Source organism: Notothenia coriiceps, unplaced genomic scaffold (genome assembly GCF_000735185.1).
Source record: "Notothenia coriiceps isolate Sejong01 unplaced genomic scaffold, NC01 NC01_scaffold00006605, whole genome shotgun sequence".
Lineage (NCBI taxonomy): Eukaryota > Metazoa > Chordata > Actinopteri > Perciformes > Nototheniidae > Notothenia > Notothenia coriiceps.
Window position 1 is genome coordinate 223,632 of NW_011339306.1, and position 25,263 is coordinate 248,894.

General features: G+C 43.1%; 2 protein-coding genes across 3 annotated transcripts in view; one reads left to right on the forward strand and one right to left on the reverse strand.

The window, feature by feature from the left end:
- Positions 1-605: 605 nt before the first annotated feature.
- On the forward strand, positions 606-12,567 carry tgfb3 (transforming growth factor, beta 3). The gene is made up of 7 exons (XM_010769174.1): positions 606-1,436; positions 5,831-5,994; positions 7,363-7,492; positions 7,617-7,724; positions 9,313-9,469; positions 10,030-10,183; positions 11,546-12,567. Exons 1-7 carry the CDS (start codon positions 1,091-1,093, stop codon positions 11,702-11,704), a joined length of 1,218 nt encoding a protein of 405 aa, XP_010767476.1. The 5' UTR covers positions 606-1,090; the 3' UTR covers positions 11,705-12,567.
- ttll5 (tubulin tyrosine ligase-like family, member 5) overlaps positions 11,987-25,263 on the reverse strand; it is a 48,258-nt gene continuing 34,981 nt past the window's right edge. Inside the window, exons 28-31 of one of the 2 annotated variants that reach the window (XM_010769172.1) lie at positions 23,316-23,514; positions 20,225-20,427; positions 16,798-16,880; positions 11,987-14,248 (exon numbers count right to left, since the gene is read on the reverse strand). In XM_010769172.1, coding sequence (XP_010767474.1) covers positions 14,196-14,248; positions 16,798-16,880; positions 20,225-20,427; positions 23,316-23,514 — 538 coding nt within the window. In that variant the 3' untranslated portion in view covers positions 11,987-14,195. The remainder of the gene's footprint in view (positions 14,249-16,797; positions 16,881-20,224; positions 20,428-23,315; positions 23,515-25,263) is intronic. The other variant, XM_010769173.1, reaches the window with a different exon arrangement.

A 25,263-nucleotide genomic window follows, 5' to 3' on the forward strand; every position in this document is an offset into this window, starting at 1 on the left:
CGTCACATTTCTCGTCTCCTGCATTGCCCTGCCACATTGCATGTACTCAGTGTGAGAAAGGAATTAGTGATGGGACCTGAACCTCCCCCTGTTGTCCGCTAGATGTCCCTTATGCATGTCGTATGATGCTGATGGGCTCTGAACAGTAGCAGCATCCAAAGGATCACAGCAGTTGGCTGGAGTCCCTGTGCACCTCCAAGATCTCTTTTGTTAACTTTAGCCTTCCATCTGCATTCAATTTGTCTCCAAAACGTATTTTGGATGCTGCCAATATTGTCAAAGGACTCATAAAATCAACTCAATGACCCTCCAATCAGGCTTAAGGTCCTTATTTGATATACATGAATAAGCAAACATAAACACAATGCAACTTCAGTCTTATTCATCAAATACAAATCGTATTTGTGTTATATTCTTATAGAGGAAAGAAAAGAAAATGCGATTATCCTATCAACAAAACAGTGCAATCAGAAGTTTTTTTCCTTATTCACTGTTGCGAAATCCCACATTGCCCAATATTACGCACATGTTTTGAAGTTTGACAACACCACATTTGAATTCTTTTTAAGTGCATTTCAGAATAGGACGGATCTCATTGTCCACACCGAGGCTAATAACTTGCTGCCCCTCCCTCTAAAACGTCACCGCTAGGGACTATAAAGTAGTGGAGAGCGTTTGAGTTTGTTTGAGGCCGGGACTGCAGCGAGAGAGCAGAGGCGCACTGACTCCTTGACAACAAGTGGATGGAAAGAGCCCAGTGCAATGGAGAAACTGAACCGCAGTGCAGACATCGGAGCCCTGTAAACCCACGAAGAATAGATGAACTGCTTGCATGAGATACGGGGGAATGAAGAGTAGAATACATAGTTTAATGAAGAGTTGAGATACATTTCCAAAATGGCACGGATTAGCTCCAATGCAAAATCGCATTTCGCAAAGATGACATAGCACTTAAGAAAATGGGATTCCTCCAGGAACAGAACTCACTCACGACCTGAATGAAAAGAGAAAGGGGACTCTATTCAAATCGGAATTTAGTTTTGTTTTTTTACTTGACAAGCCTCGGTTGTGAGCGAACGCAGAGTGAAATATGAATCTGGGAAAAGCACTTCTGTTTTTCCTCCTCTCAAATTGTGTGACAATGACTTTGTCGCTATCCACTTGCACCACTGTGGACATCGACCACATAAAGAAAAAGAGAGTAGAGGCGGTCCGGGGACAGATCCTCAGTAAACTCCGGCTGACAAGTCCACCTCAAACAACAGGTCCGAGTCAGGTACCGTTTCAGGTCCTGGCCCTTTATAACAGCACCAAGGAGCTCATTGAGGAGCTGGGAAGAGACAGGCATCAGAGCTGTGGACAGGATAACACGGAGACTGAGTACTATGCCAAGGAGATTTACAAGTTCAACATGATCAATGGTCCGCCAGAAAACAGTAAGTTGTTTGTTTTTAATCATGGTCAATAAGTGTTTATTTTGCACTAAAGTTAACATTTTTTGTTATAAATGTGGGTGATTGAAAAACATAGGGTGGAGTAATTATTGATTTTGCCAATGCGCCATGCTTCCAACATTGTTAATCGTAGGTGCCCAAACTTGATCCAAATGCCTTAACTTGTACAAATCTGCGTACAGTCGTAAAAGTGAAAACGTGTATGTGGCCTCAGCACAGAATTATCATAGGTGAGGTAACAATATCAACAACAGGGTTGTGACTTTCCCAGCTAGCCGTAAGTCCACTCGTGTCTGTGCAGCCTTTACGCACAGACGCGCCTGTGAGAAGTGGAGCGGTGCGCAAAGGAGAGGGCAAAGTAAACAGTCTAATTGGAATAAGCACCATTCCTCATACATACCTCACACCAAAGCCATGGGAACTCCAGCCTTAGTCTGACACATTCCTTAGCTAGGAAAATTCTCAGGCAGTTAAGTCTAGTATTTATTGCCAACTCCAATACCTCATTTCCATTTTCTGGCCGTGAGTTTCCCAATATGTTTCATCCAGTATAACAACTCTCTCACTTCTATTTCCCCCACTATTTCTCTCTAGTAGCGAAGAGCAAGCTGTGCATTATGATCTAATTCCCTTGTTCATCCATATTGGTATTTCCTGTATAAACTATGGTCCATCATCGATTGTTCCAGAAACCTGAAACAGAAGCTCACTGAGCAGCAGATTCTCCAGAGAAAGTCAGTTTCTTAGTGTGAATTGGATTTGTATGCCGGTCAGAGGCCAGTTCGTGCACAGTGTAACCAGCTTAAAGATCAACAGGTGTTTATGCTGTGCTGTGACACTCAGCAGAGCCTCTGCCCGTTCCAGCATAAGTCGTGAATCAAATCCATTTCACAGGTCCCACAAAGTGCTTCTGACACTCAAAATACACAGCTCGGGGTTTATCCGCTGGTCAGAGGTAGCCAGAGCTCCCAAAACAAACAGAGGTCTAAGGAGTGGGATCAGTGATGGCCAGGTGCCCAGGACACATCACGCCGGTCTCATACTGAAGGCCCTTCTGTAGGTGATAATACGAGACATGAACTTCACTTACTACTGGCAACACACTGCACTAAACAGCTTATCCAGGAAGGATATTAGGAAATTAACAGAATGTGCCAACATACATTAATTAGCACTCTCCCTTTCCATTCTGTAATTTTAAAGAGAGCAGGGCATGTTGCAGACAGTATACAGTAACATAATGTCTGTCACCTTGATCATTTTGTAGTTCATTTTTATTCCTGCTGGATATAATGAGTTTTACATCCACCGCTTTTGGAAGGTGGGAGTGTTTCGGAATAAAGTCAAGTTTTGCTTTTTTTCATGCGCGGTTAAAAAGTTAAACAGAAACTTTTCTGTCATACTTTAATGTGCCACTTGCTCCAGAGCCACAACTGTTCATGCAAATTAAGGCATTTGCCACACAGTAAATGACTATATGAAGCATAAGTGAGACTGAGCAGCAACAGATTTTCATTTTCTGGTGCATCAGGAGGCCAGTGTGGCTCATTATATTGTGTTTCTGTTGAAGAAACAAGATAAAAACATAATGAAAGGAAATAATGACCTTTGGCACAATAACTTAGCTAAGAATCCACGTACTCTTAAATTAGAAAGATGGTGCCTTGCACACTGGAGCATGCTGTTTCAGTGAAATTTCAAGCCAATCATTGACTCAGTGTTGGGTCAGTAAAAAATGAGCACTAGCGCTGAGACAGCAGGGTATCTGATATATGGGATAGTAGAAAGATGATGTAATCTGAGCAAACAGAGACAGAGGTCTCTGGCCAAAGAAACTGCATCTCTCCCCCCCTCAACTCCCACGCCTTTACCATTTTTGCTTCCTCATCCTTAATCAAGTGGAAAAAAGTTGTTTTGAACTGCAGCAGAGGGGTACTTCACATTGTCTCATCACATGTAATGACATGCCACACTAGGAAGCAGAATAATTCGATTATATGATACAAAAGAGCATTTAAATTCATTATTTTTAAAACTAATTAACAGTTTTATGCATCATGGGTGAGTCAAAATGAAACCATAGCAGCATAATTAAAATCCTAATTTCATATATGGCTATTCAACATTACAACAAAGCTTAACTACTTTATTTCCAAATAAATTGGTTGTTGTCCTCTACAAGACCTAGACACCTCACCAGCTGGCTAGCACCTGCTGCCTTATGCGTCCTATTTCCTTTGTTTACTTCCAAAAGCTCTGGAGAGACTGACATCACAGACAATCCTCCGGGCAAAAGGACAAAGAGAGGTGATTCCTGAGAATTGTTTTCATCAGGAAGGGTCTGTGTCATGAGAGGAGAGGATCGCACACACTGGAGGGTACGAGGTGTGGTCGACAGCGTCTAGGCGAGGCACTTTATATGAAGCTTTACTACAGAGCCATGCCAGAGTCTGTCCCCGGGCCTTCCTGAATAACTTTACCCCTAAATCCCTCACTTAAAGCCTTTCTCAAATTCACTGAGTGATAATACGAGAAGGAAGAACGTGTATAGGTTACTATAAATATACTTTTGCAAGTGTGTAAATGAGAATGCTTCGTAAAATTATATAATTAATTTGATCTACAGTGTGTTTTCGCTATATCAGAAGTTAAAACAATAGGTCTGATGTTTTTCTTAAATAAGGTTTACAAGATAACGAGTACAATACTTTAAATTCTTTAACATAAAAAACTCAAAATCGTTCATTTCTGAGTGGATTTCCAGGTAGAAATAAGACCCTTGTGAAGCTTAATAACATAAATCTCTGCTGCTTCAAATAGTTTATAGGTCAAACCTATGTCAGCATCTTGACAATCAATCTTAAGACCTATAGTGGGGGTCTGGAAATTGGTGAATGTATATCATTTTAATTATGCAAGCTATCCCATCCAATTACCAACATGGAACAAATTACCTTTCAGACCCTTGGCAAAAATAAGCCATAATGTGAAATCCACCTAAAACCATTGCAATGGGGAAAATGAGGTCATCCAAAAGGAAACCAAAGACTTGATTAGAATTTCAAATCTCCCTTCGAAAGTGGGGCTTTCCACCTTCTGTGGGGGAGGCAGAGGGGGGCGGAGCAGTGGGTGAGGGGAGGAAAAGGCTACTGAGGTTCCCTCCTTATGGATTGTGTGGAAACACTGGACAGATATCTGGCTTGGGATTAATGCTTAAAAGGTCACCTATAAATAGGGAAAGTTAAAAAAGCCTTGTGGAAATATAAGATAATGACTGGGAGGACGCTGAAATTGGAATTTGGGTCAAATGAAGTACAGATACTTGGAAATGTGCAAGTTCTTATTGCATGACACAGAAACAACTGAATTTCTGAGTTTCCATTCGTCCCAAAACAGCTTGAGGTGCAAATCAGCTTAAGATGCAATGCCCCTTTCAACCACCAGCAAATCTGAGGCTCAGTAATAAAGTTTAAGCTTGGGGTAATAAATTAGCTATGGCTTGGCTGTAAACGACAGTTTCCACTTGGCCCATAAAAAGTTTGCTATGTGCTTGTGTTGCTCAACACTGCATGTGCTTGGCCTGTTAAAATAATAAACTGCTCTATAATATTAAGGTATAAAAAAGAGAAATGCTTCAGTGCACTGGAAGCTTTTTACATAGATCACATTTTGGCCATTTATTTACCAGATTCAGCTAAAGCTCAGAGTGATATCATATGAACGCACCATGGATACAGCAACTTACTGCTATCAAGCATGCTCTTACTGGCCTTACTGTCACGATGTAGTCGCCCTCCTTGATGGTTTCTCAGGTATTGTTCTGCTCCAGTATGTGAGCCCACATGCTCCGGATACATTTCCAAGTTCCAGGGAATACTTGGCATCTGGCCGAGCCCTCGGAGCACCTGTTGGTCTCAAGAGCTGGTGGGAGGAGGAGGAGGAGCACGCTGCCGTCCTTCTGCAGCCTGCTCCACTACCACATGGGACATTTGGTTTTCATTTCATGACTTCAACTTGTTGCTAACTCGGACCGCACAAATTATAAGCAGATGGTTTTCAGTAATGGCCCACGTCTCTCAGGAAATAGAGAAGAAAACTTTTTTTTATCTGCAAACTATCTCAATTTATTTAAACTCTTAAGAGAATCCTCTGCAAAAAGCTTATCAATAATCAGAAGGTAAACATGTCCCCCTGTTAGGATGTCAGTGGAAAATAGGCGTTGATAACATGTACACTATGAGGTAACAGATGGATAAGAGCTTAAAGGGACTCTGACAAAAGAAACAATGAGATTTCCAGTTAAACAAAAAAAAGAGAGATATCAAATAACCCATTTAAAGCAACTGTTGAGTCATCATTTCCATTTTTACCTGCAGATGACCTCCCGTACTGCCCTAAGGGTATCACCTCCAAGGTATTCCGCTTCAACGTCTCCACCATGGAGAAGAACTCCACCAACTTGTTCCGGGCCGAGTTCAGAGCCCTGCGGATCCCCAACAGCGGAGCCAAGAGAAACGAGCAGAGGATTGAGCTCTACCAGGTGTGTGAACTGACCGTTCATTTCCACTGTTAGCATAACGCTGGAGGCTAATGTGCTCTATTTCTCTCAGAAGGCCTTTGTAGGTCAGCGAGAAAGATGAAAACATTTACATTAGGGTGTCCAACTTCCTTTCTCCTTTTTTTCATGCACTGATCATTATTCCATGTGCTTACAGTCAAAGGATTTTACGTTAACACACATTTAAGAGCTTGTACAGCCATCTTCTAGAAACCCTAGATTATTTATTCTTTCATGACTGTCAATCTAATAATCCATCCTTGCTAGATCAAGTAGGGCTTTTTTCATTCAAAAGAGGGTTTGTAGATTTGCACTTGCATTTGTGGGTTTCTAAGCATTTTTGTGTTTGAGAATGCATCTGCTGGATGTCAGCGTGTGTGTGGGGTATGGGATGAATTATTTTGTTTTGTTCGGTTTCCTCATTAATCTCCCGTGAGACACTTGGAGTAATGATCAGGTTCCAACATTTCCTGCCAGGGAGACAAGCGTCTCCGGACTGCATACCGCCTCTGAGGCAAGGCTCTGGCCAGCGCTGAATACAGGCTGTCAGGCCCTCAGATTGTTTCCAGGGGCCTAGAAGGAGATAGAGGCAGGGTCACCCACTGGGGGAGTAAATGGAGCCGCCTGCTCGCCCCCACACTTTCAGGCTGGAGGTTGATTGGCAGGAGGCTGACGCTGGCCCCTTGTTCCCACAGGAAGACAGATTAGATGCTGACAATGTTCAGGAACCTGGTTATCCATAGAACTGCTGTGGGGCTCGGCGCTCATACCCACCACCCAAACACACACATTTCTTACAGGTAAACACCTTTGTTCAAAGAAGTGCTGATGGAGATAGGAATGTCTGAACCACACGCTTTGCATTTCCCTCCATCGTGAGCTCTGGGGCCTCAACACGATAACGGAGTCAGTAACATGAATGTCCGCAGTGTTACCTGCAACCCTGCTTTTTTTCCCTGAACTGCATAACACTACATCTGGGAGGCCAGCTAAAGTCAAAGTTTAAACTGCTGACGTGAAGGACAGCTAGGTCCTCATTGGCAGGAGGGTAAAACGCAGGCATTAACTTTCAAAATGGGGATATCAACACAGGGAGTCACTTTTTCCATAAAGAGTAGACATTTGGCCCAAGGCATCCTGGAGAGTCTGGCTCAGACAGACAGCTCTGGTTCTGTCTGTGCGGGTGTGTGCGGGTGCGGGTGTGTGCGTGTGCGCGTGTGTGTGTGTGTGTGTGTGTGTGTGTGTGTGTGTGTGTGTGTGTGTGTGTGTGTGTGTGTGTGTGTGTGTGTGTGTGTGTGTGAGTGAAAGAGAGTTTATGCAGCTGGGTCACATTTTCGTCTTTCCTTGCAGATCCTCCAGAAAGACGACCCCAAAGCCAAGCAGCGCTACATTGGGGGCAAGAACGTCCTGACCAAGGGAACGCCTGAGTGGGTTTCCTTTGATGTTACGGAGACAGTGAGAGAGTGGCTGATGTACCGACGTGAGTGGGACACCTACTTATAACATAACCTGCCAAATAGCATTGGTTCATTGGAAATGTAGGATCACAGCTTCAGGGGAACACGTCAGCTCCTTACATCCCTCTGCTCTTGTTTCCCCCTCAGAGACCAATCTTGGCCTGGAGATCAGCGTGCATTGTCCCTGCCACACTTTCAGGCCTAATGGGGACATTATTGAGAATGCCAATGAGGTGCTCGAGGTCAAGTTCAAAGGTGAGACTGCATTTAAAACCTTTGTGATGCGAAGATGGGTTTTTACGTCAATTTCAGTGAGAAGTTCTTACTATTTGTTCCTCGGTAACTAATGTGACATAGTTTGGGAATATTTTCTTTCTTTCTAATAAACAGGTCTAACTACCAGTAAGAGAACTGTTTTTTCCCGAAAAATGTTCCTAAACTATTCTTTTAAATATTTAGCATTTATTCTAGATGAGTCTTTAGACCAGGAACCAATCAGTCCAGTTTCTTTGAGTATACTCAGATTTTTCCCATTTTAAGAGCACATCTCAGTCTCAATCTTGCCTTTTGTATAGATTCCCAGCTCTTTCTGTGTCTTATGGTCAGACTGTGGTCTCTGCTAAATCTGGATTTCTCTCTGCTTTTGATCTCTCACATTGAAAATACATGCTGCCAGTTTGTATTCATGATCAAGAGCCAGATAACATTTAATTCTGTTTAATTTCTTTGATTTGTCTCATGCTACTGATAGGCATCTTAAGTTTGTTTCATTCTAATTAGTGCTTCTGAGGCAGTGCTGGTTTTAGGATGATTTGCATTTGTGGGTCTTAAGATCAGTTTATCCTTGGAGTTTGTTTTGGGCTGCAGTTTTAGTTATAGTGCTTGTTTCAGATCTTTCCAAATGTGGAAACATGGCATGCTTTGGTTGATGTTTTTCTGTTAATTGTAAATATGACCCTACAAAACTTAAACAGAGGCTCCCCATCTGGTTTGTACTATACAGCTACAAATGGCAGAGGATTTGATGAAAGTAGACATTTGTTAGATTAAACTCTAAATGACATGTCTTTGTAATTCATATAGAAGGCTCAAAAGGCCTTTTGTTACCTAGCGCTCACAGCCAAATGAAAGATACCTGAGGCGTTTATTTAGTCTTTTATTGCTCAGGGAATATTCTAGAGCAGAGTTTCCTTAGATGATTGAGAATCTGGTTATAATAATACAATAACACTCACAATACTCTCCTTTTTATGAGCCTGGTAAAAAAAAGGTTCCTTTTCATCCTGTCATCAACATCATCATCATGTTCCTCCAGCAGCAATACCTATTGAGGTCTTTTCAGTAAGATAATGGGATTCCTTTCTAAGATGAAGAGAGAGACAGAGCATGGGAATACAATTGATCTGGTATCTCACTTAGCACTGGGGCCCCCGGGCCCTCGGCCCTGGGAACACTCCCGACTGGCTTGGCCACAAGGAATGTGCTGCCACGGCGCTCAGACGCTTGGCCCCGAATTAAAGAGGGGCGTACATATCCAACAGCAGCATCTCTCTGGAGATATCCACTGCTTTAGCTATCAGGGGCAGATTGGATGAGCAGACGCAGGCTGAGGTGTGGGGGGGGGGGATGGAGAAAAGAAGGAAGTCAGGGACCAGCGTTGAATAAGGAGAAGGGTGAAAAGTGATCCAAAAGTGAGTGAAGCCCTTTCTGGATCCTTCTGTAAAGTAGACTACACTGATTAGAGTTTGCTTAAAGTCTGCTCTCGAAGACATTTTACTATTGTCAATAAATCTGCTGTGCAGTTTTACCTGGTTCCTCCAGACTGAAAGGCTCTCTCCTGCAGGTATGGAAGTGGACTATGACGAGCAGGGCCGTGTGAAAAAGCAGAAGGAGCAGCTGTACCCCCACCTCATCCTCATGATGCTGCCCCCCCACAGGCTGGATGCCCAGTCCTCCTCCCGCAGGCGCAAGCGGGCACTCGACACCAATTACTGCTTCAAGTAAGGCACATTTCTCTGCCGTGGAAAATGTAATAAACTGTTAGACATTTGTCTTTAACTTTGTAAAATAAGCTGGATTGAACACTTGGCTGGGTAAAATATTGCAAATAAAGACTAGCTGCTTCTACAGTGTTGCAGCAGAGGAAAATTGTCAATCGGTGCACCGGCCAAGGCAACATATCAAGTGTCACGCCTCTAAAAGATGGCAAGGAAGCCAAGTACACGGGCAAAGGATAGGCTTGTTAATCATCTACACGAGCATGACAGAGGTAATAGTTAATACAAGTCGGGATCTGATCCAGTACTAGCAAACACCGCCTCCTCTTACACTCCATCTCCTCAGCTCTGGATTTCCTCTGTCAGGCTGACAGGCAGTACCAGAGACACCTGGGCTGACTCCAAGAGGGAAGATAAGGGCACACCTAGGAGAGGAATTTCTGTACTTCACACTCATTTCTGGCTGCGTGCCAAGGGAGAGGAAAATGTATACAACCCCTAAAATAGCACGTTATCTGTGAAGTGAAATGAGTGTAATCCTCTCTGTCCTCTCTTGTCTGCAGCAACTATGAGGAGAACTGCTGTGTGCGACCACTATATATTAATTTCCGGCAGGATTTGGGCTGGAGGTGGATCCATCAGCCTGAAGGATACTACGCTAACTTCTGCTCTGGTCCCTGTCCTTACCTACGCAGCGCAGACACCACCCACAGCTCGGTGAGAACAAAGCACCACAACACATTAAAGGTCCCCTATTTGACAGTTTTTCATCAATATATTATAGGTCTCAGATACAGTGATGTAGTGGGCGTTGGACGCGGGGGTACGCCGTACCCCCACTTATTTGGAGCATGATCTTTTTTTTAATAGTCTAATAAATATAAAATCATTGCCAGTGTTATCAGTTGCAAGTGTGTATTTATTGTAATAATAACAAAAACATAATACATTTCACAGTAATTATAATAAAAAATAAAAATGATTTCCTTAAAAAATGATGATTCATCATCACGCTCGTGACCCCGCGGAGAGCCGGGGGTGTGTCACCGCTCGGTGGGCGGCGGCAGCTCTTTCCCTCAAGAACGCTAACGAAAAAGCTCTATAATGGCAGGCAAACATTTTTTACTTGACTTCTTTTCTAAAAAGAATATAATTCACATGAAGAAAGAGGCTAGCAGCACCGAAGCTACAAGTGANGTGTGTGTGTGTGTGTGTGTGTGTGTGTGTGTGTGTGTGTGTGTGTGTGTGTGTGTGTGTGTGTGTGTGTGTGTGTGTGTGTGTGTGTGTGTGTGTGTGTGTGTAAAAAGCACCGCTGTCTGCTTATTTGCAATGGAGGCTAGAGAGAGAGATGCTTGGTTGGAATACTGTAGCTTATGTTATTCATGTGTCTGCTTTTTGCAGTACAGTAACTAAATTAGGACTAAGCATACCGGTAGTTTCGGTGGACCTGTCTGCCCGTTTTGTGAGTGCACTGCGCGCGTGCGCACTTGTGTGGCATTGTTTGGGATGACCTAATTAAAATAGCGTCCCCCCAGTAAAAAAAAACCCCAATACACCACTGCTAAGATATATACAAAGCATGTCTCTGAAGTGTTTGGCTCGAAATACAAAACAGATCACCCATTGTAGCATCCCATAAACCCCTCTGTTTCAGCCCCGTTTCAAAAGTGCTGATTCTGTGTCTGTAGCTTTAAATGCTAATGAGCTGTTGCTGGCCACGCCCCTCTGCAAGATATTTGGTTTTTAAAAAACACAATGGTGCTCTAGGAAGAGATTCAGGTGATAAGGTGGGCGGGGGTCACCTTGGTTGGTTATTGGCTAATGGTTACACAAGCCAAAAAACGTTATGACATCATAAAGTGGCCCAAATCTGATCAACTCACTTTCAGACAGGTTTTTATATAAATGGATCAGGACACAAACTCAGCAATTCTTTCAGAATCTCTTTACACAGAGGGGACACATGTTTATGTGTATACGACATGAAAAAAGGGATTTTGCATAATAGGTGACCTTTAAAGTTGAGATTCTGTTCTGTGAAACATCCCTCCTTATCGTCTTCTACTCTTTTTTCCACAGCTGCTGAGCCTGTACAACACGTTGAACCCCGAAGCATCAGCCTCCCCCTGCTGCGTTCCTCAGGACTTGGAGCCCCTCACCATCCTCTACTACGTGGGTCGCTCCCCTAAAGTCGAGCAGCTCTCCAACATGGTCGTCAAGTCTTGCAAGTGCAGCTAGACTTCAGGGCGAGACGCGGGACGTGGCGGCTCCCAGCACTACTCAGGAGCGGGTACGAGGGGGGAGAGGGGGCGCGGTACACTTTGCCCCCCCACCTTCAACCCCTGATTCAGCCCTGGTCCAAGCTCTCTCTCGATCTCTCGAAAAAACAAAAGATGAATTCCTGCAATCATTGGCAGCGTTTACTAAGAAGACTTGTCAAACACCACTTCACTAACGGGCACTCTCAAACCCATCCAACCTCTTCAGCAATCGCTTTTTGACATCAATGTTTTTTTTTTGTGTCATATTCCAGCCTGTGACCAGCCTGTACCTCAGTGCTACACAACAGGAAGAACAGAACAATAATTGTGTCTAATGACCACTGCATTCTTAAGGACATACAATAATTGCAGTCCAAAAGAGGAAAAATGACTGAGAATGCAGACTGAACCAATAGGAATACGTCAAAGAGGGTGAAACTAACGTGATTGTTTGTTGAGGGCAAACACATCCCTCGCCTTTGACGCACAGGACACCTTCGAAATATCCGAGCTGGAAACCGCCGCTGTGCACACCGCAGCTCCGACACTGTTTGTTTAGGATTAAAATGCTTTTGAATTAAAGATGACTTTAGGACAAAAAGAAAAATACATGCTGGAAACCAACCTTTATTCTAAAGTAGTATATCCGTGGTTATGTTTACCTCTGTAATACAACAGGATGGTGATTCCAGGGATAGTTTTGTTTTAAAGTGAAGCCTTTCTGTTGTATGAGACGACGTATGTCACTAAGTGAACACTTAAGTAGATCACAATCTGTAAATGTTTTTTGTATTACTCTTGGAAACACCTTTTTTTTTTAATTAAAAATTGACAGTTGGATAGAGTTGTTTATATTTGCTTATTGTTTGAGTTTTTATGTTTGGGTTATGTTTTTTAGAGCACTTTATTTAAAGGGTAATAGGGTAAATCTAGACAACCAAGAAAAAAGAAATCATAGTCAAGTCTAAGACAAACTTCTGTGTGTGGTAGGAAGACAAATACATTTACTGACACTATCAGCATGTTTTAATGTTTTCATTTCAATGTTGTTTGATACCAATATGATTCCAAAAACATTACATTACCATGCATGTGTGTTGTAAACATCAGCGACACAACAGATCAAATGATCAGACTGTAAACAACTTTGTATCACCACAGGAGAATATACATTGATTTGGATTCCACTGTTGAATATCTGTAACACAGCATGCACTGGTGTAGTAAAGTAGACCACAACATTAAGTTTGCCATCGATCACTACAAAATACAATACTTTCAAGTGTATTAAAACCAGTTCTAGTCTGCATGGAGAACTACCATCTGTGCAACATCCCTGTGATGATGATCATCAGTGGATATGACATGCATGACATTCAAGTATTTCTGACAAAGTCATCATAAACATATTCTGAATCTATTGATATATAACAGAGATGTTTTATTCTATTAACACGCCCTGAGTTAACTCACTATATGGTCCCAAGCAACATATTACCTTCATGGATATTGATCTGCTGGTACAGCATTAACCTTCATATAGGCAAGGCTGTGCATAACCATAATTCCTCTTTATGTTATGCTTCAAGCTACAGAAACGGCCAAAAAGGCCTTTTGGTGGACAATATTCAGTGAATAAATACTAATACAACTACAATCATTTACTTAAAATATTACATTTGGTCCGTCCAAGAAAAACATCTACATCTCAACAGCTTACAGGAAAAATCACAGGTCAACTGCATTCTTGATATTTGTTTTACATTGTCCTTGTAAACGTGGAACAAGGCAGCAATCTACCGTTATTTATGCTCCTTTTTACGCCTACAAGCAAATCATTCTCTACTTTAACACATCCTTAGGCAATGAGCACAGAAAATGTTTTGGCAACAAGTCAAGGTGTGTAATGCCAGAAGCTTCTCACAAAAGAACCTCCTCTGTATGCTTTTCCGCTTGTATATAAAGATAACATCTACATGAATGGGTAGTGGTGCATATGCTACTGCTGGAGCAAAGAATAAAAGGTTGGATCCTGAAATTAAAATGCCACTGGGGCATTAAGGAACCATCTGCTGAGGGCTATCTGTCAGTGAAATCTTTCTGTGGCATCAGTAGCATGGAGAGAATGAGGGCGGACAACTGTTGGGATATAGACTGTGCGTAGCCAACGGGGGAGAGGGGTGAGGGGAAAGGGGAGAGGGGGGGGTACACAGGGTAAGGAGCTGAAAAGTGATGTTGAGCTGAGCAAATAAAATCTCAACCTGCGTCAAAGCTGGGCATTCCTGGCCCCTCTCGAATGTCTGTGGCTGTATCAGAGAGAAATGAATAGGACCCTGTTCGATGTCTGGCACACTTTGATCTGCTGCTGTTGTCCTTTCCCAGAATACACCTCTGTGAGGATGTAGTTACATGCAGAGACACCTGTCAGGCCAGCAGAGGGGCAGGACGGGCCTCTGGTCGCTTTCATGTCATCTGTGGCCGGGCTCCTGGCCCTGGAGCAGCTTGTGGTACACAGAGAGACCTGGGGAGCAACAGATGAAAGTAAAATTAATTTAAAAAAGAGGGAGATGGGCAGCACATGGTTTCCCCCACAGAACCCACATGTGCACAAACAGAAATGCTAAGGTCAAACCTGAAAGAATTTCCCTTCAAAGGAGAAGGCTAAAGACCTCCTGGTGAATGTTTTGTTGATGGTTTTTCTGGAGGCTGTTACCAGGGGATCTGCTCTGCCATCTCAGCGCTCAGCCTTTTGTCAGGCTGCCCCCCCCGCTCCTCGTCCTATCGGCTGGATGCAGCCAGGCATCTAGTAGGAAAGGCATCCCGAGTACAGTAAGAGCTGCCGTGTTTGTGCTCCCAAACAGTATTCCCATTCATTCCTCCTCTCAGCACCCTGTTTATTTTTGGTGCTCTTCTACACCGTGGGGCCTGACGGAGCTGAAAAACGAAAACATCTCCCTGACTTCCAATCTGATGACATGACCGCTGGAAGCTTCTCCAGCTCAGCGGGAAAAAAAGAAAAGATAAAAGGGGACAGTCATTTCTCTCACATTTCCCACTCCTAATGGTTTGCTCAATAACAGCACAACCACTTCTCTCCCATAATTACTCAACCATTTGGAGCTTTGTGTGAGATGTATCAGGGATTGCTTTGAATCAAACATCCAATAACTTACATAATACATCTGAATAGGGGATGACAGCCAATAGCTGCCTTCCTTTCCCAACAGGGCACCGCACTCTCTTATTTTGATAGAGAGAGGCCTAAGCTATGCGCCCTGACATGATCAGACTCCCATTAAAATGGCACAAGTGCAGCATTCATTTCCTTCTCAAACTGAAAGCAATAAATCTCCACAGTCACCAGCTGTGCAGCCCTGAGAACTTCAAGAGAGAGGTTCAAGGGACGCATTGTAAAACACATGTGGTTGATATAATCTAGGTTTGTTAGCTTTGATCGAAACCCTCCCTTCATCTCATGTCAAAAATTTACATAGAAGAAGTGGGGAAGGAAAAAGGGGGAACAGGGTGAGCGGGCAGGAAAAGTTTTGGGGGGATAAAGGGAGAGTTGTATGAGCAAAGAGAGGAAGAGATTAAGAGAGTGCACAAGAGGGAGATAAAGGGAGAGTGTGATTAATGACGGTTGACAGCTGATCATAGAGAATGCTCTCCACTTGGACCCGCTCTAACTCCCTGTCAGAGTCAATCAGGGGGGCTCAGTCATCTCGCCACAAAGGTACTCTGGGCAGGCAGAAAGACCTGACGCACTCCTAAGCTCCACAAAGGCTGTTCCCTCTCTAATAACACCCCCCTCCCTCCAAAAAGCCACACTGAGTCTCTGTTCGTCTCCCAGTCCCATTCTAAAAAGGCATGGTTTGACCTGCCTCGCAAACTGGTTTTGGTACTGGGACCTTTTTTTCCCCCTTTTTTTTATTAAGTCAAGAGAGAAGCATCTCCCCCACCCTTTGAGCCCTGGATGACGGAAAAATGCATACATGAAATTCAGAAGCCATCCCAACGGATCCAGTTACAGTAATTGATGAGTTTATAAGATGTTTGTTAACTTAAGCCAGCCTCCATAGTTTAGGGGGAGAATGAAAAAAAGAAATGTTCTGGTCACAGACACACGCACCCAATTTTTTTTGGGGGGGAGGGGTGAAGAGCTACTGTGTTTTTCCAACAAGATGATTCCTGGGACGGCTTGACTCTGACGCTCACGTGATGTAATGAATGCTATGATTAGCTAAAGCTAATGTATGGTAGGTCTATGGAAAGAAAGAAAAAAAGCTCCTGATCAGGCAAACAGATGTGTGCATCAGCGCTAAATATCACTGTTACTGTAATAACCTCAACACTTCTGTTAGAATGGAAAGAGTTGTGGAAATAGGGCAGGATGACACACGTGAGCGCATGCACCCACGATTGTGGCGCATTATAAACGCAGCAAAGGCTAAGATACATTTTTACTTTAAGTGTGATTTCTGGGGTACAACTGGACATCCCTTTTTGCGTATAGACGTAGTTACAATTGCGTAGGAATGACCAACAGATGGGAGTACCCACCCAAACTGTTCCCACCATCCTATGTCAAAAGAAAGATGTCATCACTGTTAAACCTATTTATCTTCAGCAGTAATCTGACCCGTAGTTTTGGACACTTATAGTCAAATAGCACTGTAGAGTTTGTTCATGCTCATTCAGATCTGGCAGCTTCAACTCTGCTTGGCACAAAGAGGGTTACGACACTAGGCATTGTAATAAAATAACCAATAAATCTGCACTTGTACTCTTCTAAGAAATGTCAAGTGTGTACTTTATTTATCATTATGACAGTAGTAGTTATCTGCTACAATGTGCACAATATATTTACAAATCCTGTACACCACTATGCAAGCAGGAAGCTGGCTAAAAATATCCAGTGGTGTCTATCAGCCCTCCATGGGGAATGTCCACTATGCCTGGCTGCAAAAACGGCCACTGGCATATAGAGGGCACACCCCCCCACCCACCTTCCATACTGCACCACCAACAGGCCAAGTTACAGCATGTGTAGAAATACAGCATCAGACCCACCTGTTTTACCACAGATGGCTTCGTAGACCACATGCTGCCCGTTGGACACACTGCCACTGGCTGAACTCTCCGTGGACTTCTGCCTGTTAATCATGAGACGAAAAGTGTCAGAGATGACCAAAAACATCATTCCCCGGGGGTGAACAGCATCTGAATTCCAATTCTTCTCCCCACAGTCTGGTATAAAGCTGTGGATGTATCCTTGTGTATTGTCCAAGTTTGAGCTGAGTACATCAATAAGTAAATAATAGCTGAAAACTACGTGCGAATGTTAGAGCTAATATGACGTCTGATGAGTCATCCTCTGACAGAAGACAAGTGGAGTCAGTTTAACTAGTGTGTGTGCGTGCGTGCGTGCGTGCGTGCGTGCGTGCGTGTGTGTGTGTGTGTGTGTGTTTGCAGTCAGTGGAGGCCACTGGGGGTTAAGTGTTTGCCGAGTCGCCGTCATGAGCTAATTTGTGACAAGAAGGGGGCAAATTCCTGCTCCTTGTCCTGGGTGATTTCCCAAGCTTATTGTGTTGATTGCTGATTATGTAGACCAGCCGTCAGTCGCTACAGACACAGAAGGGGCACACATGGGCCATCTTATATGCTGAATAGTCAGTAGTGTACACTTATCTCACAGGGCTTCAATCGGGTTCCCAAACAGGGAATTATATATCCATTTGCACATAATCAGACAGCAAATACAGTGTTTTCAAAGAATAAACCATTATAGGAACTGGCGAAGCATAGAGCGGGAGCAGACACGTCTGTAACCTTATACATTAAATCTGTTAAGCATTTTTTAGGGGGAACAATAAATAAAGCTTAGTTGGCATTAACCTCTCACCCCATAACAGCAGCGTGCCAGAGGAGCATTAACAAGGTAATGAGGGTACACACTGCCTCCTTGTAAGGGACTGCACAGTTGTTCTTTCATACCATTACACAACCACAAATAGAACTGGCCCACTTTAAGCGTGGCATACCTCGACAGGAAGCAACCCCTTTCATATTGAAAGGGGGGGGAAAAAACTTGACCTCTCGGTTCTTCACATCACTCTCTTTGTCAACAGTCTCTCACTCGGTCACTTCAAGACTCAGCAAGCAGAAACAAGAAACACTGTGGGAGAGATCTGAACTTGCAGGGTACACAGATGAAACATAAGCCTGAAGTTGAATATTTTGAACTACTTACTTACTTGTGGCAAGAGCTGAAGTCCTTATGTAAAAAAAAAAACAGATTTTTTCTGCATTCAGGTAGTAGCCAGCAAGACTTAATGTTGACCAAAAGGGATAAAGTTTAACCATAAACACACGTTTGGCAGCTTCTGTGTGTATGCAGTATCCTGTGAAAATAACTACTGTTGTGGCTGATGAATAGGGAGTGAAAGCAGCAGCCAGGCTGACATTAATGGTGCTGCTGTAATTGTCACCCTATTAGTAATGCCACACGACAGCCCGGGTTTCCGTAGTTACAGCTGCGTCTAGCCAAATCTCGCAAACAAAATACCAAACAGGCTCATTTATTTGTTTTACAAATTGCTCCTTTCAAAGCCTTCACTGAAGTCATACCACTTTGAGTCCTCGCAGCCCCTCCAGTTGGCAGCTGTGGTATGTTGATAGACCAGAGAGCCCTGCCCTGCTGAGTTGATACCAACATGAAGCACATTGGGTTCGAGCAAGTGTACCACATGTTTGTTGAGCTTAAAAATCAAAGGCGCTGGCACTCGTTGCCCAGATCTGTCCTGTACTTTAATCTTCAATTCAAACTGAATGCTGACTCGTCACTGACTCAGCATATTCGGACGTGGTTGATTAGAAAGCACTCTTGTAGGATTTGTCTTCAAACAGAGGAAATCATTTTGCTGAATGGACTGAGATCTTCACTCCAGACCAAAATAACAAAATTCTGATTCAACTAAAAGCAGTCACTGATCAACAATGTATTACTAATGGGAGAATGAGTCAAGGCCATTACTGGGAAATGTGTATAGTGCAACAGTTTTACAATTCAACAGCTGGCTGGAGGAAGGTGTTTGGAGTGCTGCATAACCTTGAACAGTGTGAATACACCCAGCACAGTGATTCTATTATAAGTTGGAGGAGCTTATGCCGACACTGGGATGCATTTCAGATGTGCCTCAATAACAGAGGTATTGAGTTGCCCCTAAAATGAGCTCTGGAAATAAAGGGAAGCAACGTATTATCCCCCCATTTTCTGCAAACAATCATCTCCTTTCTCCTGGGCAGAGTTCACTTTTCCCTGTCATTCTTATTTTTCCCCTCTCTTTATTCTTTCGTTTCCGTGTTTCCATCGGTGCATTTTTGGTCCTGAAGCTTCCGTTTTTCCCACACTCTCCCCTGTCACACTGGTCGACCGCAAAAATGCAGGACAGAGGAGAGTGTGAGGGGGCTCTGGAATTCCACATGCAGAGTGTAAACACGGCAACTGCCAGGAGATCCAGGTAGTTCCAAAGGGTTCACATACTTTTTCTTGCAACTGCACATGATTACAAAATATATTTATTCAGACCCCACACACACAGAGACCACAGACACACAGATCACAGACACACATTGATCACTGACACACACACACACACACACACACACACACACACACACACACACACACACACACACACACACACACACACACACACACACACACACACACACACACACACAAAGGAGCAAACACAGCACCTATCCGGCTGCCCTAAATTATTCTACAACCCCTGCGCTGCACCTCTGCCCTCTTCACTTTTCACTTGCCAGCAACAGTTTGTCCAGTCAAACAAGATGACTGAAAGTAACACGTCAGCAGAACCAGGGCTTTGCTCAGGGCGATCTGCTACTCTCTGCTACTACTGAGGCTCACAGACAAATGGACAGTTCTTTATGCCAATCCGATTGTGCCCTTCAACGTGATTTAAACAAACATTTGGTCCCGGTCACAAAGACTTTTCTGTTGTTGTGCAATTTGGCCAGATGTTGTAGTCATAAAGTCATAAAGTAAGTGAGGGGAAAAGCTGGCAGTTCAGCCCCGTTTCACTCCTTTCCTTTTATTTTCCCTTCTGTGCTCTTCAGCTTATCTCCAAACCAAACAGGAATTAAACGGCGCTCTGAGCCCGGGGCCCTTCCACTGAACCACGTTCTGTTTACGGTTCAGGCAGAAAGCAGGCCTGTGATGAGGTTGTTTACTGAACAGGCAGATACACCCTGTGGCCAAAAGACTGGGAGCACTCCACTGCACACATATTCCAACTCTCATTAGCATCGGCCGTGTCCTCTGGAACTCACCGCTCCCACGCGCTTTGTCTTAATCCACAAGCCAATCAATGCCATTCCCCACTGCAATCTCTTCTATTCAGTACATGGTGACTTTATGAAACTCAAAGAAGTGAATCAGAAATGTGTTCAGTTGAAAGGCCGTACTTACTTGATGAGGCGCTTTGTTGCCGTTTTCCTGATCTGTCCCTCTCTGGCACTGCTGGGCGGCTTGGGGGCGAGAACAGGACTCACACAGGTTTGGCTGTGGCTGTGACCGTGGCTGGTTCGAACATGAAAGCTGGATGGAGGGCAGCTGGATGAGGCTGGGGGAGCCTGGGCGAGTGGAGCACCCGTCTGGTCTGGATATTGAGCCTAAGAAAATATCATTTAAGGTCAGTATTGTTAACACAGTGAATGCTTTTATTAACTCAGTTTGCCATGATAATGTTAACTGTAGTTTATCGTTATGGGCAGGCAGTATAAGGCTTTCTGTATTTGAATTACTATCATCTCTCAATTATAAACAAATACATTGAGATTGGGTAAAAAAGAATATATTTCCTATATTCTTGAATCTTTACAAGGTTAAGTATTTAACAGCAGTGCGTGTTTGAAATAAAAACAGAACACTTTAAAAGCTCTTGTTTGGGTTCTAATTTAAATTCAAGTCAACATGTAGTAACAGTGGTTTTGAATTAGGACGCGAATCCTTATTTATGAAAATATATAATTTGTGGGTCCTTCTGAATGTATTTAGTATTTATTAGAAAGTATGTTATGGTATGTGTTTACTCAACTGTAAAAAACAAATCCAATTCCTAAAGAGGAATAGGGAAGTACTATCACCTTTGGAATGGGTTAGTCATGAGGAAGAAATGTTGTCTTGTCAAGTGATTGACATGAATAATATATTAATGAAATGCCATCCAGTATCAAAACAACAATGTTGGCTGCACTGATAAGAAAATTCTTTACATTATTTATTTGTTTTTACAAGATCTTTTCACAGGCTTGGGGAGAGGGGAAATACCGTTTTTCTTTCTGACATCATATTTTAGAGTCCCATTTCACTCTGTCCTTCCTGGAGAATGCATTGCATGCATTCCTTCCACGTCTCACGTCTACGCTATTTTCTCTGCAGCTTCCTACGGCTATCTGACAAACTAATGGTTTTCCAGCTCCACAGTGCAGCCCCTCAAAGGGCCGGCGGTGTGACAGGGAATATCTGATGTAATTGGTCTGTTGATAAATGAGAAGCTGAGTTTCCAGGTTGCGAGGCCTATGGCCGGCAATCCAGTCTGAGCAGGACCAGGAAGGCCACCTTTCTCTCGCTGCCAGTTGGCTCTGAGCCAGGCCAGTAGAGGAGCCGCGCAGTCTGCACCCAGTAACTGGAACGTGGACTGCAGCGCCGGAACAGCCCCTTGAAGTACACACTCACACACATAGAGCATATGAACAAGAGCACTCACAGCACTTCCTTTTGTGTCTTTATGTAATCCTAAAAGCTCAATTACTTTTCTAATGAGGTCAGAAAAGCCAGCAAGGTGATGAAAAAGCTCAAAGAGTAGTCAAGTCATTGACTAATTCCTGGACCAAGGTGTATGTGGGGCAAAGACCATTTTTAGACTATTCTCTTTAGGTAACAAAATAGGTGTCATGGTAAAACGTAAAAAGAAGCTGCAGGATTGAAGAACTTATTTTCAGTAAATATACAGATTACCAAAGAGACCCATTTGGTTGGAACGAAGGGGGAGGGACGGCAAGGATTTTAGGGAGGGTTGTCTGATTTGATGGTGAGACAACCCTATCCTGAGTCAGCCTCCCGATGACCTCAGTTTGAGAGAGTTGAACAACAAGATGGCTTTGTTGTGAAGAGCTCATGCAGGAGTATGATGGGACATGTCAGCAATAAAAGGAAACTTTGTCAACTGTTTTCTGACTATGAGACGAAATGAAAAGGGGAACGGAACAGAGGAAATGCACGGGATCACTTTCATAAAGTGCCTTGTGTAAGGCTGCGGGCCCAAGCCAAGAGAAATATCACCTCAATTGCATTGAAGCAAAAATGATGAATAAACCATGATGTGAGAGGAACTGCTTTACCCCGGACAGATCAGGAATAAACGGGTGCATCCACCAATCTGTCTCCACTTTACAAAACACTTATAAATACATTCTTCCTGTTAAGATTCTCTTTCAAAGCAATTTACAGCAACAAAAAGAGGGCCTGTTTTTATATTAAAACATTACAATTATTCTGCGCAAAATGACCGAGACCACTCTTTCTAATCCCCCTCTACAAACAGCTAAATCACATCGGTCACGGGCCACGGCTAGTGAGGCATGACTAAAAGGTTTTTTGTCGCTTCATTACTACTGCTGAGAAAAATCATATCCCAACATTTGTAATCATGTGGAACACAAATGAAGCTCAAATCTGATGTGAACTGTAAAGACTTAAACCTAATAATGGATACTGCAGTAGGGCCTCTCTGGTGCCCTCGGGAGCAGCTTTCCTTGTTTACTTACCTTCCAATATTGTCATGTCATGTTTGGCTCTCCAGGAATTAGCTTCTGTTGAGGAGGAGATTCCCACCAAACACCATTTTGTTAAGTGGTTTGGAAAGAGAATCTGAGAATAGCGTTGTAAATGCTAACATGAAAGCTTTCCCCTTGATGTGGGCGTATTTTGTATTATTTTGGACAGCACAGTGCTGAGGTAAGGGAATATTCTGTACAGACACAAATATGAGGGTTTTCCTGAGGTAAAGCTCAATACTTCTCGTACAAGTTCAGTTCATCCATGTGGTGTTGATATTAAAGCAAGGCATCGAATGAAAACAAAAGAAGCTGAACAAACTCTGAACTCTTTAACTACATTTTAATTTAACAAAACACAAAGGGCCTGAGCATTTTCAAGGAACAAATCATGAGGAGTTGAAACAGAATCAACAAAAGATTCCAGTAATATGACGCTGTGGCATGGAAACCATTTTTCCACTAAAGGCAAGGCATGGCAAGGTTATTTAAATAGCAGATTTCAGACACAAAGGCAATTCAAAGTGCAAATAATAAAAAATAAGGACAAAACGAGTCTGAAAGCTAGGGTGTACTTGAGGATCAAAATTGGCCATTACCAACTCACATCGCTCTTTGGAAAGGACACTTGTGGGGTGTTCCCTTTTAACAATAATACATCTAGTCATTAAAGTATCCTATTTATCATGACACAATGAGGAGGAACACAATCTGTTATATACCTGGTGTCGGCAGTGGCTCTGGTCCAGCGAAGATCGGGACTGGAGTCTTTGCTGTTGCAGTTTCTGGATTGCAAACTGCAGCTGGTAGCTTCCCTGGGTGGGCTCGTAGCGCTGCTGGGGGTTCACTCCTGTCACCAGGCTATAGGCACTTTGCATCTGCCCGTGCCACAGATCCTCCTCGTCCTTCAGCGGCCTGTGGCTTGGAGAGCAGAGAGGAAGAGGTCAGCAAAAAGTTTAGAGTATCAAAATTCTGCAAAACGCACACACACTGACTTTTAAATCCAAATCTCCCAAACTGTTCTGCTCAGCAGTTAAAGCCACCTGTGTCGGTCACAGTGTGTCTTATTGCATTCTGATGAAGTGGCCTTATTATGTATTTTTTTGGTTTTGCCTGTCTTTTAGTAGGTTTTTTTACATGTAACTGGTCTGGCTAATATCCCAAAGTTCCCTTCAGAGGGAGTTTCTCTACCAGAATCCTTTGTTTACATCCATAACATCGTGACATCACTACGTAATGCTCGTCTTTCTTTTGGATAGCGCTTCAACACTAGAACGTGAAATGATAATGGACGGGACATCACTAAGCGGTTAACCAATCACAACAGAGCTGCCCAGCAAACCAATCAGAGCAGACTGGGTTATGGTTTCAGACAGAGAATGAAAAGAGGTGCTGCAGCACAGGCAGTATGAGAACATTAATATTAATATTAATATTAAATAATGTAAACATGTCACAGTAGAATACAAATATGAAAAAAAAGCATTATTGGTTAAAAAATAGTTTGGAAAATATGTCTTTTAAGGAGAGTAAGATGAGGGTACCAATACCACATGAATGTCTGTCTGTATAATATTAAACTCTACAGCCAGCTGCAGGTTAGCTTAGCCGAGCAGAAAGAGTGGAGGTGGATTTATGTTACCTTTGGAAAGAGCCAGCGTAGCATTTTCCTCTTGTTTCCAATATCTAAGCTAAAATAACCACCAGTTAAGATAGTGTTTTGTGAAGCTGAGATTTTACCTGATTCTGCCCTTTTTTGATCTACTCGTAATTTATTGCATTTGGTGAGGATTCGTTTTACATTAGACAATATAAATATGGAGGGGAGACAATTGACGAAAAGTTATGACGAATAAACATTGTAGCATTTATTGAGAGGTTGGCATTATGTTTAAATAATTCCCTAAAAAAGTCTTAAATGAAGCTACTGACGCACTACTGATCCATCTAAATACTAATAATTACCTGCAAAATTGCAAGATGGTGAAAGCTTTAGTAGCCATAATAGCACAGTACTTGCTACTTCTTGCCAGATATGTCACCACCTAACCAAGGAAGAGATGTGGTAGCAGCTAATTAACTCCCACGGTTCCCTCCACATGTTGAGTTGCAACAGCACCAGCAAGAAGTAAAAAAGACGAGACAGCTCGCAGCGTCCCTGTGTGTGGCTGCTGGGCCCACAGAAGCCTCAAGTCAAAGTGTGCAAATCAGAGTCAAAGCAGAGGGCAAGCCTGTAGCGAACACAGGCTGAACTGAAAACCTTTCCTCTTTGCCTCAGTGCTCCCCGAGCTTCACGTTCCATTCACATCACAAAGCCACAACCTGGAAAGCAAACCTTTTGACGAGCTCCACGAGTTTGTAACTGGATTATCTGTCATTAGAACTAAGCCTGTTTCAGCCTTTCTTTTTTCTTGTTGGGCCGCTGTTAAAGCAATGAGGTGAGCCTCCCCTTCAGACACGCTTAAATTGAGTCTACATTGAGTCTGGTGTGCTGCTGTATGTGTACCACTTTAGCCACAACATAATGCCATAAAGAGCACTGTTGGGAGGCACAAAATGAGAAAAAAAGAGTACAGTTGAAGAAATAAGATCCCCGGGGGTAATAATCACAAAAGAAACTCTTGGAAAGTACTCCCATTAGATGCAATAACATTTGTCCACTCTAGAGTA

What these genes read in the sequence shown, in the direction of transcription:
- tgfb3 (XM_010769174.1), top strand. Translation starts at nt 1,091, where the DNA reads ATGAATCTGGGAAAAGCACTTCTGTTTTTCCTCCTCTCAAATTGTGTG. An exon ending in CAATGGTCCGCCAGAAAACA is followed by an intron (nt 1,437 to 5,830) that starts GTAAGTTGTTTG and finishes TTTTACCTGCAG; the next exon opens with ATGACCTCCCGTACTGCCCT. An exon ending in CAGACACCACCCACAGCTCG is followed by an intron (nt 10,184 to 11,545) that starts GTGAGAACAAAG and finishes TTTTTTCCACAG; the next exon opens with CTGCTGAGCCTGTACAACAC.